At 49.8% G+C, this 18201-nt stretch overlaps 1 protein-coding gene across 2 annotated transcripts; it reads left to right on the top strand.

Annotated features, from left to right (window-relative positions):
• Positions 1-541: 541 nt before the first annotated feature.
• On the top strand, positions 542-17561 carry YJU2B (YJU2 splicing factor homolog B). Of its 2 annotated transcripts, XM_090289737.1 has the most exons (11): positions 542-613; positions 3604-3648; positions 5423-5476; positions 6756-6838; positions 8336-8391; positions 8485-8559; positions 9787-9847; positions 10695-10837; positions 10932-11104; positions 16589-16727; positions 16863-17561. In XM_090289737.1, the coding sequence occupies exons 2-11, from the start codon at positions 3646-3648 to the stop codon at positions 17336-17338; spliced, it is 1263 nt and encodes a 420-aa protein (XP_090145863.1). In that variant the 5' UTR covers positions 542-613; positions 3604-3645; the 3' UTR covers positions 17339-17561. The 2 variants fall into 2 exon arrangements, with proteins under 2 accessions (XP_090145863.1, XP_090145864.1); XM_090289738.1 differs by lacking the exon at positions 8485-8559.
• Positions 17562-18201: the final 640 nt, after the last annotated feature.

Raw genomic sequence — 18201 nt, 5'->3', positions numbered from 1 at the left:
AAACTCTTTAGTCTCTGGGACCATACACTCTCAGTTGCAAACATTCAACTCTGCCATTGTAGTGGCAAAGTGGCCGTAGCCACTAGGTAAATAAATGGATTTAGCTGTATTCCAATAAAGTTTCATTTATGGACACTAAAACTTAAACATATTATTTTCACGTCATAAAATATTCTTTTAATTTTTTTCCCCTCCAACCATTTACAAAAGAAAAAACAGTCCATTGCTCGCTAGCTGTTCAAACACACCAAGCAGCTTCGCTGCAGCACTCGTAAGCTGGACTTCTGCCAACCTCGCTCTAAGGCTTCAGCGGGCGAGATTACGCTCGTAGAAGAGCGCCGTTACGGAAGCAGGCCTCGGATTGGGCTAGGTAGAATGGGCGGGACCGAAGGTGAGCTTCGTGACGCGTACGTGGTGGGAAGGGGCAGGCCTGGATTGGTCCACTTCCACTCCAGGGAACGCGTGACGTGTTCATCACTTAGCCAATCAGCGCGCCGTTTCCGCCTCGCCCCGCCCTGCGCAGGCGTCCCCGGCAGGCGGGGAGTGCGATACGTTCCTTGCGCCTCTAGCACTGACTTCCGGACAAAGGCGTGGTGTGACGTCAGGAGGGCAGGTAAGTCCGGGCAGGCGAAGGGGCGGGTAGGCCTGGTAGAGCCGGGGGTCAAGGTGCTACCTCACCCGATCTCGGAGCCATTTTACGGCGTCTGTCACGTCGGGTCTCTGTGGTCGCGGGTCGGATATCCAGAGCTGGCCCAGGTCCCAGTCGCCACCCCCACCCAAATCCCAGGCTACTGCCGTGACCCTAGACAGCCCTGGCCCATATTATGCCTGAAGGGCCCCTCAGTTTATTACACCTGGGAAGTGGAACTAGTAACCACCTACCGCACTGGGCTGTGATGAAGGTTTTGTAAAATGAGTTTTGTAAAACTGGACAGGAGATAAAATCAAAACTACCAACGTTTAATTCGGCGTCAGGAGCTATTCTGAGAACTTAATTTAACTCACTGGGTCTTAACATTAAACTTATAAGGTTGATAACTTTTGTAAACCCCATTTTACAGATGAGGAAACTAAGGCCCAAAGAGAGTAAGCAACTTGCCCAAAGTCAAGCCGCTAGCCAGCAGTGGATCCGTATCCCAGTCCAAGCATATGTCCTGGGCCAATGCAGTCTGTGATTACTCTTGACAACAAGGATCAGAGATTTCTATATATCCACCCTATAGCCTCAACTATGCCATTCACTGGGGTGGTAAAACTATGTTAAGACTCCCAGCTTCTGTAAATGGAAGTGCAAGCACTTCCCACTGTGTTATTTCATCTGCAGCAACCCCAGAAAGTCCTGTCACCCTCATCTGCTCTTTACGGGTGAGGAATTATAAGTTAAGAGAAGTTCAGACACTGTCCAAGGTCACCCAGCAACTTACGAGTAAAGCTAAGATTCAAGCCCAAGGAACTGTGACCTCAAAGCCTGGGTAGGCAACACTTAGCTACTTTGTTAGCAAAAGCATTTTTAGATTGGAAGGGATGTTAGGAAAATATGATTCAGGGGCACGTGTTACAGCAGGAGAACACAAGATGGAGAGAGGTACAGGGCAAGGTGGGACAGTTTACAGCACTTTGTGCACCTGCTCTACCCATCAGCTTCTGACCCTGGGCAAGTTACTGGTTTGGCCAAAAAGTGTGTTTAGTTTTTTCTGTATGACCCTAGTAGTGCTAGTTGTCTTTAACTTCATTGGAAACAATTTTGTTAGATTATACTGTGACAGCTGTCATATCGGCATACATTTAAAAAATACTTATCAAAATTGGTGAATTTTTGTGCACCCATTTTAATATTGAAGCTGGAAGGATATACGCAACATTTTTGGCATATTATGCTTTATTATTTCAAGAAAGGTAAAAATGCAACTGAAACAATGATTTGTGCAGTGTATGGAGAAGGGGCTGTGATTGGTCAAACGTGTCAGAAATGGCTTGTGAAGTTTCTTGGTACTACTGATGTTTTGGCCAAGTAATTCTTTGCTGTGGGGCTGTCTTATGCATTGGAAGATGTTTAGCAGCACCCTGGCCTCTACCCACTAAAAGCCAATAGTGGTAGATAGCTGATATACTGAAAATATCCAAATCAATAAAGTTATTGGTGAAAATGAAAAATGTGTCTTTTATTTTATGGAAAAAACTAAATGGACTTTTTGGCCAACCCCGTACTTAAGCCCCCATGTCAACTGGAGATAATAGTAACATAATATAGAGTAAATGAGGCAATAATGTCAGATGCAGTGCAGCACCCGGCACATAGAATCCATTAGAGAGTGCACAGCTAAATTGGCAGAAACAATTAGACCAAGCTTCCTGACTCTAGCACAGGTAGCTGGCAGACTATACCCACAGGCCAAAACCAATCTGATTTTGTACAGCCTGTCAGCTAAGAGTGGTATTAACTTCTTAAATGATTGGGGAAAAATCAAAAAGAATAATATTTTGTGACAGGTGACTATTATGTGAAATGCAGATTTCAGTGTCCCTAAATAAAGTTTTATTGGAGTACAGGAACACCCATTCATTTACATATTGCCCATAGCTTCTTTCTAGCTATGATGGGTAGTTGAGTTGTTGGGACAGAGATAGTCTGGTCCAGAAAGCCAACAGTATTTACTATATGTTCCTTAATAGAAAAGTTGGCAATCCCCATTCTAAACCTAAAAGTCTCTCCTCCAAACATGCAGAGTGCAGAAGATGCCTCACTGCCAGTTTTAGGAGCCCCTGCATTTGATACCTCTCACCTGCACTGATTCTTAGGGAACCTTAACTAGTGGTTCTTCCATCAGAATTTATCAGAGGCCAGGCACTGTCCTTGGTGCTAGAGATAAAGCAAAGTGAGACCTTGAGGAGGAGGCAACTGTAGACAAGTAAAGAGACAGAGGGTGATCTGAGAGGAACTCCAGGGGAGAAGTGACTCCAATGAGGCTGCTGACAAAAGTGATGTTTGAGCTGAGACCTGTGACAAAGAACAGACAGCTCCTGGAAGATCATCTAAGGCAATTGGCCTGCAGCTGCTTAGCCTCTGAAGGCAGCCAGAAAGCCAGTGTGAATGGAACAGAGTAGGCACAAGGCAGCAGGTGCGAGGCAGGCTTGGAGAGGCAGGCCACCAGGAGGAGGAGTTGGACATGATTCTCAAAGCAATGGGAATCACTGGAGGGGTTTAAGCAGAATAATATTTCAGATTTATTTTTCAAGAGATCCTCCTGACCCCTGTGAAAAGAACAGATTGTGGGAGTTGAGGGCAGAGCTAGGACACCAGAGAGAGGTGACTGCACTGGTCCAGAGGAGCGGTGACGGGGGCCGTGGAGGGGTGAGAAGTGTTAGCTGTGAATATATGTTGCATGGAGAGTGGACAAGACATTCTCTTTCCAAACCCACAAACACCACTCTCTGGACATCTCCTACACCTGGGGGGAGGCTCTTCTGAGTTGCCACCACCACACCCAGCCCACAATATCATCTCAGGGAAACTGTGGACCCCCCCTGCCAGGTTCCCCAGGAGGGTGGGGCTGGGCAGACAGTCAACAGAGCACAGTCAGTGTCAGTGTCTTGTCTTTTTAGATTGGCCTCATTGAGGGTGACGGCCAGTAGGCAGCTGCCAAGATGGTGAGTAGAATGCCTTGTGCTCCTTGGGGTTCTTTTCTAATCTTCATCAGACCTCCACAGTACCCCTTCTTCCCCTAAAGCCCCTTTCTCGTGCCTGAGCTGTAAGATGATATTTTCAAACTCTGGATTCATGATCTTTTGGTGCAGTAGTTCTCAAACTTTGCTGCCCACAGAAATCTGCGGGGAAGCAATTTTCTTTTTTTCCTCTTTTCCTTAATGGGGTGAAATTCACATTACAAAATTGGCCATTTTAAAATGTATCATCTTGCCCTGTCCGGTGTGACTCAGTGAATTGGGCATCACCCCACAGACCAAAAGGTCACTGGTTCGATTCCTGGTCAGGGCACATGCCTGGGTTATGGGTTCAGTCCCCAGTCATGGTGCCTACGAGAAACAACTGATCATTGTTTCTTTCTCACATCAGTGTTTCTCTCCTCTTTCTCCCTCCTTCCTCTTGAAACCAAAGATCAACCAAGTCCAGAGCTCATGCTTCCTGCCACCACTCCACCAAAAAGCAGAGACAGGGACTGGATTATAATTGCACTTTTTTTAATATCAGAGACTAGCAGTCTGAGGAGGTGGCGGGTTAGAACCCTAACATCCACTTCCCTTGAGCTTTTAAAAGCAAGTGGATATAGGGAAAACGTGGGAATTTGGAAGGTGGAATTTCCTAGAGGAAGTACAAATGTGCAGACATGCTGTTCCTCTTGGGAGGGGGAGCTGACACGGGGATCATGCAGCTTCTTTCCAAACTGGCTCTCTTTGTTCCAGTGTTATCTCTCCGTTTGTGTTATCACCCTCTCTCTAAAAATAAATAAAATATTTTTTAATAAAAAACGTGTATCATTCTGTGGCATTTAGTACATTCATTATGTTGTAAAACCATCACCTCTATCTAGTTCTAAAATATTTCCATCACCTGAAAGTAAACCCCTTCCTTGTTAGCAGTCACTCCTCTTTCCGTCTCCTCCAGTCCCTGGCAACCACTAATCTGCTCCATCTCTATGGATTTGCCTGTTCAAGACATTTCATGTAAATGGAATTATATACCATGTGGCCTTTTATGTCTGGCTTCTTTCACTTAACATACTGTCTTCAAGGTTCATCCATGTTGTAGCATGCATCAGAACTTCATTTGTTTTTATGACTGAATAATATTTCAGTGTGCGGATGGACCACATTTGGTTTATCCATTTATCCATTGGTGGGCATTTGGGTTATTCCCACCTTTTGTCCTGCCGTGAACAAGCACATACAAGGATTTGTTTAAACATGTTTTCCAGGTTGCTTCATAAAAGCCTAGTATTCAGGGGCCACTCCCCAAAGCGGGTTCTCTGTCAGGAGTTACTGGGGGAGGGTCCCAGTTAGCAGTATTTTGGAAACTTGGTTGGTTGTAACGCGCAGCTGGTGTGAGACCCGCTGCTTCGGTAAATTGTTCAGTCAGCACAGTAAGTGGCTGCCAGTATTTGAAGAGGCTCCCCAGCCAGGGTAAGGGTTCTTCCATGAAACCTGTGCCTTAGCTGTATTATGGGTGTCTCTGCACAGTTGCAGTGTTAACTATGCCTTACTGTAAGCCATTGCTGTAGGATAGTTGAGCCCTTGTGGAATTTTCCATGGCAACAGCAGTGGGTTTTCCTCCCAGTTCACCAGTCCCTGATCAGACATGGAGCCCAGGTCCATCCTCAGTCTCCCTCATCCAGGTTCTGCCCTCGAGGCCGCATCACACGTCACCTGCAGGACCGTCTCTGAGTAATGTCTCTCTTCTGCTTTCCAGGGTGAAAGGAAAGGTGTAAATAAGTACTACCCTCCGGATTTCAATCCTGAAAAGGTAAGGACAGGCTTCCTTCTTCGTATCCATAATAGCAGAGACCTCACAGGGCAGGGGTCAATAGGTACCTCATCTCCTCCTGAATCAGAGCCATGGCTGCAAAAGCATGGGCAACCTTGAGATCTTGTGCCTGTGACACGAGTCTCAGGGCAGTCTTCATTCCCAGTGGTAAACATGACCTTGTACTCTGTGCTCAGTTTGGCGTGTTTCCAGCAGAGCTCAGGACGAGGTCAGGCACTCAGCCTCTGGGCTCTCCTGGCTCCTGCTCCTATGGTCATATCTCTGCTGTTCCCTCTGCCTGGAATCTCTCTGCTCTTGTCCACAAAGCTCTTTCCCTTCCTTTATGTCTCTCCTCACAGAGGGCCTCCCTGACCACCGTCTTGTTCTCTATTTCATTACCTAGTGCTTTGTTTCTCTTCATAACCCTTATAACTCCCTGACGCATTGTCCATTTATTGGGATATTGTCCATCTCCCCTTTTAGAATATTGGCTCCACTAGGGCAGAGTCATTCCATCATGTTCACGGCTATGTCCACATACTGTAAACACTCAGAAAGGCCTGCTGAATGAATCAGTGCGATCTATCTGCGTGGTCTCAGGCCCTTAACCCATCTTCTCTATACCAGTTTCTCCGTGTCAAAAAGGAAATAAGCTCTGACCCATGTGGTTCAGCTGGGCATCATTCCACAAGGCAATAGGTCGCCAGTTCGATTCCCATTCAGGGCACATGCCTGGATTGCAGGTTTGGTACCCAGTTGAGGACCGTATGAAAGGCAGCCAATTGTTCTCCATCACATTGATATTTCTCCCCTCCTCTCTTTCCCTCCCTTCCCCTCTCTCTAAAAATAAATAAATAAAATCTTAATTAAAAAAGAATGCTAAGAAAAGGAAATAAAACAACTTGTCCTCACAGAATCATTGCAGTATTAAAATGAGAAAATGCACATAAAGTACCCAGTAAACATTTGCTGGTATTGTCATATCACCTAATTTTCCCCATAATACCTGGGGGTGATTATGGGAAACGGGCTCAGGAAGGCATAAGGTGAGGTTACTGCCCAGGGTCACACAGCTTTCAGCTCTTAAATAGGGGAGGAAAGATTCAAACTCATGTATTCCTGAGTCCAACCCCACTGACTTCACCAGGGCCTCTGTGCCTTCCATTTTGTTATAATACCCCTCATAGGTCATAAGAAAGGACCTTCTCAGCCTCTGCAAGAGAGCATGAGCTTGCCTAGCTCAGCTGTGCTAACCTGCTCCCTCCTTCTTTCTGCACAGCATGGCTCTCTCAACCGATACCACAACAGCCATCCACTCCGGGAGCGGGCTCGGAAGCTATCCCAGGGCATCCTCGTCATCAGGTAAGGCCTGAGGACCCCTGTCCCTTGTGCTACTTGGCCTCAGTCTCAAGGATAATTCAGCACTCCATTTTTCCCAGTGCTGCAGGGTCTTAATTCTGTTAAGCAGAGAGTCACTGTATCAGTCATTATTGCCATATAACAAAACAATAAGCACATGTTACTGCTCACAAGTCTGTAGCTCAGCTGAATGCCTCTTCTGGCCTGGCCTGGGCTTGACTGACCTGGGCCAGGCTCTTTCACATGTTTGGGGGTCAGCTGGCTGGGCACTGGTTGGGCCAGCATGGTCGTGGCCAGCACGATTGGGCTCTGCTTCATGTGTCTCATCCTCCAGCCACCTAGCCTGGGCTTGTTCATATAACAGCTACAGGTTCCAAAGAGAGTGAGCAGAGGTGCACACCCAGAACTGGCAAACTGTCACTTGGTGCCATTGATTTTTCGAAGTGAGACATGATGCAGTTCACCTCCTGACAGAAACTGCTGCAAAGTCTCATTGCAAAGGGCACAGATATGGGGAGAATGCAGTGGAGCCAAGACAATGGCCCTTCCCTTGGGATTCTCATGTTTCTGGCCATCCCTCCTTGGCAGGAAGCCAGATGTGTATCCCCACAAAGACAAACCCTTCACTCCTTTCTCTGCATCATGAACCCTGACCTCTGTCTTGTGTCTACCCTGGGCCTGAGCAGAGGATCCAGTGACAAAATCATCCAAGAAGGGAACATCTGGGAAAGGAGTCAAGACACAAGTTCCCAATAGTGACCTCAGGAAACAAAGGGCTGAAGGTCTTTCATCAGAACTCCCTCGATGTTTCCATTCTCCAGAGCCAACTAAGATTTCCCACCTTGGGCTTGTGCACCCCACCCCTGTCCACTCTCATAGTTAAGTTATTCATAACTTAACGTGTTTTTTCTTTAAGATTTTATTCATATATTGTTAGAGTGAAAGGGAGGGAGACAGAGAGAGAAACATTGATTGGTTGTCTCTCCCATGCCCCTAACGGGAAACCTGGCCCACGACTCAGGCCTGGGAGTCGAACCAGCAACATTTTGGTTCCTAGGCCAGCACTCAATACACTGAGCCATGCCAGCCAGGACTAACATTTTATTTTAAAAGGGAAATAAAATGTCACTGCTTTTCCTAGAAAACCAGAGTTACGTGTCACACATAGAACCACCTGTGAAAAAGAAATCCAGTGACAGTACAAACATTTGACTAACTCAAATGACACCAGTGCCCCCTACCGCCTCCCGCTCTGCTCCCGGCTGTTTAGGGTGGTGAGGCATGGAGAACACAGCAGCACCGTGGAGACTCACCCCGACTGGGTCAGCTGGCCAGGGAGCAGTAGGCTGGCCTGGCCTAGCTGTAGGAACACTCACGAACCATTCTTTGTGTCCACTGTGTGCACGCCCTTTGCAATGCAGCTGTGACCAGAGTTGAGGGGTGGAGACTAAGGGGGAGCTCTGTGAACAAGAGCAGAGAAGCTGTTTTCTGTTTGTGTAGATTCGAGATGCCTTATAACATCTGGTGTGATGGCTGCAAGAACCACATCGGCATGGGTGAGTTTGTGCCCACCCCCTGCTCCCACCAGCCCCACCCATTCAGTCCCGCAGACATTGAAGCTCATTAACCACCAGTGTCATTGCCACCAGAGGCTCCCGATCAGGAATCAGGGAGGAGTTGGCACCCAAGTGATTGGCAGGCCACGGACATCTCATTGCAGAGTGGTGAGGAGGCCAGGCTCTGGGTTCACCTCCTAGTTGGGTGACCCTGGGCAAGTGACTGAGCCTCTTGGCGCCTCAGTTTACGCATCTATAAAATTCGGATGGTTTGAGTGTCCACTTGTGTGGCATATAAAGTGGTAGGTGCATAGCATGTGGTACAGTGCAAGGACTCAGAATTCAGCCTGCTGCTGTCACTGTCCTTTACTGTTACCATTAGTTCTCGGACCCCTGACTGTGCCACAGGTACAGATGGACAGATAGGCATGGGTCCAAGGCTGCCCTCCACAGTGGTGAGATCTCAGTCAGGTGACTCTGCTCCCCTGACTTCGTTTCCTCCTCTGGGACCCTCATGGCACCTCCCCCAGCTCCTCACACAGCACATGGTCCCCAGGGAGCAGTTCACCCTGTAAACAGGAGCTGGGGCTTTCAGTGAGAGGGCCCAGTCCTCCTCACAGAGGCTGTGGAAGTGCAGGAAGGGGAGGTGCCAAGCCACCCCCCTGCTGAGGAGGACAAGTGAGCCCCTATCATATCTCTTTGATCAGACCCAGTCAGGGAAATCTGCCCCAAAGGCCACCAGCTGCTCAGAGGACAAACTGTGGGGCTTGGCTTGACACCACACATGGGTCGCCCTCAGGGCCATGAATGGAAGTAGCCATCCAGGAAAGGAAAACCCAGCCAAGCTACACCACCCGCTAGCCCAAGCTCTGTTGTTCTAGTTTAAGCTTTTTTTTCCACTGAAAAGCAAGGTCATACAGAGTTAAGAACATATATCTTCTAACCAGCAAAGTAACTAAAGACCTGAAAATTCTCTAGAAAAATAATAAATCCAGCTCTTCTTGAATGCTTGCTGAGCCAGGCCCTGTTCTAAGCAATCGTGTGTATTATTAGCTCCTGCAGTTTTCACAATAACCCTGTACAGTAGGTATTACAGCCATCCCTGTTGTATAGATGGGGAGACTGAGGCCCAGAGGGGTGAGGCCCACACACAGCTGCTAGGTGGTAGAATCAGGACTCAACCCCAGGCCCTTAGGCTACTGCCCACCATTCTCTGTGGCTTGAGCACCTGCCACACAGCCTGAACACGGCTCTTTCCTGCATTGAATTTCAATGCCCTCCAAAGGTACACCCCCTGTAGCGGGGCAGAATACCACCCCTGTCTGCCCCCTTGCCCAGAGAAAGGACACTGGAGTGGCCTGCACCTGGGCTCCCACTCTCTCCCTCTCCTTCCAGGTGTTCGTTACAATGCAGAAAAGAAGAAAGTTGGCAATTACTACACGACCCCAATCTACAGGTAGAGGCAGCCAGCCTAACAGGTGTCTCAGGGACACATGGGTGGCCACAGGATGAATGGGGTATAAAGGAGTCTGAGTGGGAGGGAAGCTTGTACCCTCTTCCTGATGGCCATTCCCTGAGGTTCTGTCCTGGAAACTATCCTGGTATGTCAATGAGCATGTCCCTCTGCTTAGAACCCTCCATGGCTCCCACCTTCCTCAGAGTAAAAGTCCTCCCCGTGGCCCACAAGACCCCGAACACTGGTCTGTCCCCTCCCTGCCCTTACCTCCTTCCAGTCTCCCCCTCACTCTGCACCAGCCACACAGGCTCCTCGCTGTCCTTCTCTCTTACTCCAGAGAGGCTCCCTCCTCTGTGCCCTCTGCCTGGAACGCTCAGTCTTCCCGATGTCTGCAAGGCTCCCTCCCTCACATCACATTTCTGCTCTAACATCACCTCTCAGAGAGGCCTTTTCTGAAATGAGCACCACCCCACACTGTGGTTGCTTGTGCCTTTGCAGACAGTGTTGCCCCTGCTGGAATGTTAGTCCCTCCAAGAGTAGGTTGGCTTGTTTCACTGCTATGTTCCTGGCAGTGGTGCCAAGCCTGCTTCAGAGCAGCCTAGCCCAGGAGGGTTTGTTGAGTAATGAGTGAATGAATGAACCAACTCCAGACAGAAGGTTAGTTCTGGAGTGACAGGACCGTGTCTGCCTCGTCCATGGCTATATCCCCAGGTACGGAGCCTGGCATGTAGCATGTAGTAGGTGCCTAGTGAACACTTGAATGATATACACAGATGGAAGGAAGCAGGCAGGGATCACATGGTATCCTGGGGTAGCCACAGTGTCCTGATTCCTGCCCACCAAGCAGATTCCGGATGAAATGCCACCTCTGCATCAACTACATTGAGATGCAGACAGACCCTGCCAATTGCGATTATGTGATCGTTAGTGGCGCCCAGCGCAAGGAGGAGCGCTGGAACATGGGGGACAATGAGCAGGTGCTGACGACAGGTAAGCTCCATGGATAGCCCCAAAGCCATCCTTGACCCTGACCCTGAGCTTGAGCCAGGTCCCAGGAGGCTCAGCCATACTCTTCTCCTTGCAGAGCATGAGAAGAAGCAGAAGCTGGAGACAGATGCCATGTTCCGTCTGGAGCATGGTGAGGCTGACCGAAGCACACTCAAGAAGGCCCTCCCCACTCTGAGCCACATCCAGGAGGCACAGAGTGCCTGGAAGGATGACTTTGCTCTCAACAGCATGCTGCGGAAAAGGTTCCGGGTGAGTCGGTTCCAGGTTGGAACCGCAGGCAGGCAGGGGACACCTGGCATCACCAACATGGCAGGTTAAGACCCTGATCCAGCCTGAGCCCATCACCACCTAGCTACAGGTGTGTCATCTCACCCATTGAGCCTGAGTTTCTCCATCTACATTGTGGGGACTTCACAGCGCCCACAGGAGGCACCTAGTGCAGTGGCTATTATTAAGCACATGGTGCCTTCACCTGGGAGAACCGGGCTTCACTCAAAAGATCTCAAAGGGAAAACAAACTTCAAGCCAGGGCACAGGTGAAGCCTGAGTGTGTCGGGCAGAGGCCCAGCAGGGCACTGACCTACTGGTCAACCCCTAACACACATTTCATGGGCCCACTCAGCTGTCCCAAAGTGAAATCTATAGGTTGTCAACTTGCCCCCAAATAATTTCCAAAATCATCCCTGCCATACTGTTTGTGATAGAAAAAAAGGGAAAATAATTTGTAACGAAATGTAATAATGTGCATTTCAATGTGTACATGCTTGGTCAAGACCCCTGCACCTGTGTGGAGTCACTGGACACAGGTACACATGCTGGCTCTGACCCCCTGCAGCTTGCTCCTGGTTTGAGGACACCCCAGGGCATTGCTGTCAGTGACCATAGTGGCTGAAGTTGTGCCAAAAACACTTGGTGGAGCTATGGCACAGGGAGTCAGGGCTCCAATGAGTGTGACATAAGTAGGCTTTTCACCCTTGTGGTGTGCAGAAGGGCAGTGTGAGGACCTTTTCCCTCTTTGCTCACTCTGTGGGGTGGACTGCACCCCTGGACACTGCAAATGGAGCCCAGGCAGGAGCGTGCAGGGTGACCCCACAGGCCACAATTTCCCTTGCCATCCTAGAGCTCCTGTCTCTTCCGGTCTCCTTTTCTTTTTGTTTTTTGTTTTTTGTTTTTGTTTTCTGTTTTCTTAATATGCTTTATTGATTATGCTGTTACAGTTGTCCCAATTTCTTTTTCCTTTGTTCCCCTCCACCCAGTGACACTCCCTCCCTCCAGTTGCCCCCCCCCCACTTAGTACATGCCCATTGGTGGTGCATATAGTTCTTCTCAACATCTTCCTGTCTACTCCACTCCCTCCTACTCTGCTTCTTAATTCCTGTACCACCTCCCTCCCTTTCCCCCCTTCCCCCTCCCTGCTGACCTCCCCCCATAATGTTCCCACTCTTGTTGCCTACTTAGTCTGCCTTTGTTTCGATTCTGTGGCTTCTGTTGTGGATTGTTGTGATACAGTTTCATTTTAATGTTCATAGTTTTGATCCTCTTTCTCCTAAACAAGTCCCTTTTAACATTTCATAGAACAGTGGTTTGGATCTAATGAACTCCTTCAGTTTTACTTTGTCCTGGAAGCACTTTCTCTGGCCTTCTATTCTGAATGACAGCTTTGCTGGATAGGGTAATCGTGGTTGTAGGTTTTTGCTTTTCATTCCTTTGACTATTTCTTGCCAGTTCCTTCTTGCCTGCAGAGTTTCTTTTGAGAAATCAGCTGACAGTCTTATTGGGACCCCTTTGTATGTAATTCTCTTCTCTCTTGCTGCTTTAAGATTCTCTCTTTATCCTTAATTTTTGACATTTTGGTGTGGTTCTCCCTGGGTCCAGTTTTTTTGGAACACTCTGTGCTTCCTGGACCTGTAAGTCTATTTCCTTCCCCAAGTTAGGGAAGTTCTGCTACATTATTCTTTCACATAATTTTTCAATTTCTAGTTGTTCCTCACCTTCTGGCAACCCTGTGATTCAGATGTTGGCCCGCTTATAGCTGTCCCGTAGGTTTCTGAGCCTCTCCTCATTTTCCTCACTTTTTGTTTCCTCTTTCTGCACTGGTTGACTGTTTGTTCCTTCCCTATGTTCCGATCTGTTGATTTGATCCCTGGTTTTCTTTCCCTTGCCACTAGTTTCAAATGTGTTTTCATTCATTTCAGCAGGACTAGCCTTCATTCCTTCCCAGTCTTGTTTAAGATCTGCTGTTAGGTCTGTAAGCAGTTTTATAACCAAAGCTCTGAACTGTGCCTCAGAATGATTTCCTATCTGCTGCTTCATTGGATTAGATATTTACTGTCTGGTCAGCTGTGTCACTGGAATCTCTATCATGATCTGTGGCATCCTGACAGTTTTATGTTTACCTTTGCTTCCTGGGTGGGGCTGTCACACCTCCTACGCTATAGGGGGTGAAGCCCTGTGCACTAGTCACAACCAGGCCATCCTTCTCACCATGCTGTGGCGTTTTCTGTGGGGGCGGGGGTCCAAGACAGATTCCTGCTGTTCACTCTCCGCTGAAAGACCAGGAGCCTCCTCCTCCTCTGTCCCCACCCCTTCTGGGCCTCACAGTCCAAGGCAATGGGGTCTGCCTTCCCCAGTGTTGGAATCGCAAGCTGACAGGTCTGGTCTGCAGCCAGGGGTGTTCCCCAGGCGCTTCTCACCTCCCCTTAAGTACGGGTGTCTGTGCTTACCACCGTCCTGCTGCCATCGCTGCTGCCACCGCCACCAGTACAGCTTGATCTCTCCTCCCCAGTTTCGCCCCTCCTACCTGTCCAGATGAGCACCACTTCTTTATAACTTCGTACATTGGACTTCCATTTATTTCCTGGAACTTCTGATTATTTCTGGTTTTGTGGTAGTTGTATTCCTTCTTAGTTGTGGAGGGAGACTGAGTGTGTCAGTCTAGGCCTTCATCTTGGCTGGAAATCTGTGTGTGTTTGCCTCTGTGTCTTAGGTAGAGCTGTTGCTCCTGTTACATTGTAAGGGGTAGAGTCTTAGGGATTCGTCAGTACAGGGCAACCTGTTTCACCACGTTGTGGAGCTGTATGCAGGGGAGGGGGCTGAGAAGGAACAATGCCGCTTTCCCAGCACTCGTCCCTTTTCCAGGCACTTCTCCCACTTCCATATGGGACGGTGCCTCTCTAGCTATTGCCCTGGCTGTCGTTCCCAGAGTGGGTAGGTCTGCGGACAGTCAAGGACTGTGGGGGCCCTTTAAACAAGCAGACTCTGCTGAGAGACCCGCAGTTTCTGCCTCCGCCCCAACTCTCACTGGTTTGCCCAATCAGAAGCAATGAGGCTTGATTTTCCCCAGCGCTGGAACAGTGAGCTGCTTGGTCTAGTCAGGAGCTGGAAACGCTCCCCAGGTGTCCCTCCCTACTTTTTAAAACATGTAACTGCTTTCCACGGGCCTGCCACTGCTGCCGCTGCTGCCACCACCACACCGTGTCCTCTCCGCCCCTCCTACCTGTCTGGATGAGTATTTTTTCTTTATATCTTTGTTTGTTGGACTTCCATGCAATTCAATTTTCTGGAACTTCTGGTTGTTTCTAGTTTTGAGGTAGTTGTATTCCTTCTTAGTTGTGGAGGGAGACACAACATGTCTGTCTACGCCTCCATCTTGGCCAGAAGTCCTGTCTGCTTTTCTGAGGAGTAAAATTACTAGTTTTTTTCCTTACTAATTATTTGTTACTGAAATTGTATCCCTCCAGCCAGGCCTGTTCCCTGAGCTGTGTGTCCCCTGATTTCTGGGCTTCTACATGGTTGCAGGGGGGTGGGATGGCGTCTAAGGACCCTCAAACATAGTATCTCAGTAATCCCACCTCATACCTCAGTCCCTAACCTGGCCCGGCCACTTCCTCCCCTTCTAAATCAAGAAGGCATCTGTCCTAGGCACTGAGTTCCCAAAGCCTGAAGTTGCCCTTGACTCCTGCTTCCCATCTTCAGTGAGCAATTCTGTCAGCCTCAACCTTCAAATTATATCTAGTATCTGGCTACTTCCACCACCCCCATCATCTCCTGCCTGGACTAGCACGGTCCTCTGCCCTGGTCTCCAGGCTCCCATGCTCGCACCCTCCTACTGTAACAGAACCCACGGGCTGTTTAGTTAGGGGCCCGATTGCCCGCCGCCAGAATTATAACTCTCAATACCAGAATTTGGTGAAAAGAAAAAGAATTGTTTATTTACACATGGTTCTGCCTCCCCCTCCCAGACCTGGCCAGTCTTAGGAGAGTCAGAAACACCGTTTCCCTACTTCCTAGGCACAGTTCAGCTTTACCAGTAGCTGCCAATCACTCAGTTCTGATTGGGAAGGTCCTTTCTGTGCTGTGGTGCCCTCCAGCTCTCAATGCAGGACCGCCTGGATTCTCAGCCTCCTCGTAAACTGCCTTCTTCCTGCAAACCGCGCGGATCTCCTCTCCATCTCAAAACCGCCTGGCAAGAGCTTCTTCTTTAAGCAGCCTGGAGACCCCTTCTCCAAGCCACATGGAGGGAGCCCACAAGAGCCAGAGAGTGAGGGCGTGAGGGCCAGAGAGAGCCTGGGAGAGAGAGCCTCCTAGAGCCAGAGCCAGTCCAAAATGTCCGCAGCTGCTTCTCTCTTCCTCCCTGCCTCCTCTCTCTCCCTCACTGCGTCCTCTCACGCAGTGGGTGTTGCCAACCATCCTGACCATTCACAGAACCCTAGGTAGGCTCTGTCTGCTTCTTCCTACCAGCCCACAGTCCAAGATCCCTCCCATCTTCCTGAGTCTTGGAAGTAAAGCGGATCTTTGCAACAATGTTTCCAGCCACTAGCTCCAGGCATGCAAGGGCATCCTGAAAGCTGCTTCCTGCTCCCTATCTCCCAGCCGCAAACGGGTTTGTTTTTAGACTCCCCTGTTTCTGTAACACTACCCACAACAGTCCATTACCCGCCCCCCCCCCCCACCATAGCCACCAAGGATGCCTATGAACACCTGAATCAGTCGCCTCTGTCCTGTGTTCAGAACCCTCCATGGCTTCCACTTTAAGGAGAAGCCAAAGTCTTCCCCGTGGCCCATCAGGTCTGAATGATCTGCCTCTTCCCCTCGCCACCCCTATCTCCACCTTACCCTTGCTCATACTGCTGCAGCCACACTGGTTTCACTCTTCCTCAGCAGCTCCACACACACTTCTGTCTCAGGGCCTTTGCACAGGCTGTTCCCTCCACCTTGGAAATACTCTTCCACCAGATACCCATGTGGCTCCCTCACTCAAATGTCTTTTCTCAGACATGATCCTCTCAGGGAGACAGTCCCTGACCTCTTCGTCACCCCACATCGCATTTAAAGTTGAAACTCCTGCCTACTCCCTGTGCCCTTTGCGGTATCCTTTTTCTTCCCACCACTGTCGTCTCTCTCACCCACTAGAATGTCAGTTCCACAAGGGCAAGGGTTTTTGTCTGCTCTCTGCCATGTCCCCAGTGTTTAGAATAAGGCCTGGGACAAGATAGGTATTCTATAAATATTTGTGGAATGAATGAGTGAAAAACTGAAAGGTACACATATTAAGGACAATTGTGCCTCATTTGTTAAGCGACTTCTATGCTCCAGCGGTAGATAGTGTGAGGCTTTCTCCTGCCATGAGCTTAACGATGAAGAAGCTGAGACCCAGAGATCTGGAGCGATGCCCCCAAGTGAATGGGTACAGGAGAGGCAGGACTTTGACACCCACATCACTTCTCCCAACAGGAGAAGAAAAAAGCCCTGCAGGAAGAGGAAGAGAGGGACCAGGCTTTGCAGGCTAAGGCGAGCCTGGCCATCCCACTGGTGCCTGAGACAGAGGACGACCGCAGGCTGGCTGCCTTGCTCAAGTTCCATACCCTGGACTGTGCGTGGGGGCCAGAGAGCACAGGGGCTGGGGTGGGGAGAGATGGGTATCCCTGCTGTGAGTGGGCCATGGCAGACCCAGGCAGAGGGTGGCTCTGGACCTCCTTCTCCCCACTTCTTTCCCTCCCCCCCCCAGCGTATGAGGACAAGCAGAAACTCAAGCGGACAGAAATTGTCAGCCGCTCCTGGTTTGCATCAGCCTCAGGACCCAGCAGCAGCAGCAAGGCTGGCAGCGTCCTGAAGAAGCTGGCCCAGAACCGCAGATGTGGACCCGCCAGCTCTCCCATCACCGTGGGGGACCTGGGTATTGTGCGAAGGCAGTCCCGGGAGATCTCTGAGAGCCTACAGCACCTGGCTGAGACCTCCAAGTTTGGAGAGCCGCAGGTGTCAGAGGGCACCACCCAGGACAGGCCTGTATGCCCCCAAGACAGCTCCCAAGAGACAGTCAAGACCCCCAGTACAACGGGACCTCAGGGGCAGGATGGGAGCTGTCAGGACAGGCCCATGTCCTCCTCAGGCTCATCCCAGGAGACACCTGTCCCCCAGGACATACCACACCCCTGCCTCAGCTCCTCCCTCGTTGCTGACTACTCAGACTCAGAGAGTGATTGATTCTGGAGACTGGGCTGCCTCTGGAGGCCGTGGCACACCAAGGAGGCCTCTCACAGATTGCAGCCCCTCTGGACCACCAGCCCTCCAAGAGCTCAGATGTCACCCCTCCCCAGACCTCGCCTTCCTGCAGTGATGGAATCGTTATTTATTTGGTCCTGGAGAGGGTGTGTGTGCCTTGTAGGACCCCGACCCCACCCCCCAACATTAAAGCCATGCTTCTTTGCCCCTGCCTTGGGTTATTAGATGGGGCAAAGACCCCACTATCCAACCGAACTTGACAGGCCACTCATGGCAAATGGTGATGCTGGGACTACAACTGTGCCCACAGGACAGGCATGGACCTCATCCAGCATAATGAGGGTTTCAAGGTAATGGCACAGCTTGGCCTGCAGTCAGGACAGACTTCTCAGTAGAAGTGGCACAGGTGGAGTGTGAAGGGTGGGAAGGGGATCAGGCAGCAGGAACCATGCAGGGAGGTCAGGGCTGGGAGGCATACAGCAGGACCCATGCAAGTGTGAGCTATTCATTGTCCCCAGCCCATGGGGATACCTTAGAAGGGTCACTAAAAAGTCCCCAGTGTGTTCCTTTTGACGGAAACTGGCAAAACTAAGCAGAAAGTAGTTCAAAACAGCCGCACATACACCAGGTGACTCAGTGTGCCAGCTTCCCCTAAAATCTTGGAAGATCACTTCACAAATATTGGTGGAACACCAGCAATGTGCCAGGCACTGTTCCAGCCCTAGGGCATACAGCAGTGAACAAAACAGATAAAACTTTTGGTGCCGAGGTTCCGGCTGAATTCATAATCAGGACATGATGGTTCCAGTGGCTGCCCCCAGCCCACCAGCCCTCTCCGCAAGGAG

This window comes from Furipterus horrens, unplaced genomic scaffold, assembly GCF_987537825.1.
Source record: "Furipterus horrens unplaced genomic scaffold, mFurHor1.1.pri manual_scaffold_10, whole genome shotgun sequence".
Classification (NCBI taxonomy): Eukaryota; Metazoa; Chordata; class Mammalia; order Chiroptera; family Furipteridae; genus Furipterus; species Furipterus horrens.
The sequence above is the reverse complement of the archived record's forward strand: the minus strand, read 5'-3'. Positions and strand labels throughout refer to the sequence as shown.

Excerpts from the sequence above, each read along its gene's own strand:
- YJU2B (XM_090289737.1), top strand. Across the intron at positions 5,477-6,755 it reads CGGATTTCAATCCTGAAAAG|CATGGCTCTCTCAACCGATA; the intron begins GTAAGGACAGGC and ends CTTTCTGCACAG. Across the intron at positions 10,838-10,931 it reads TGAGCAGGTGCTGACGACAG|AGCATGAGAAGAAGCAGAAG; the intron begins GTAAGCTCCATG and ends TTCTCCTTGCAG.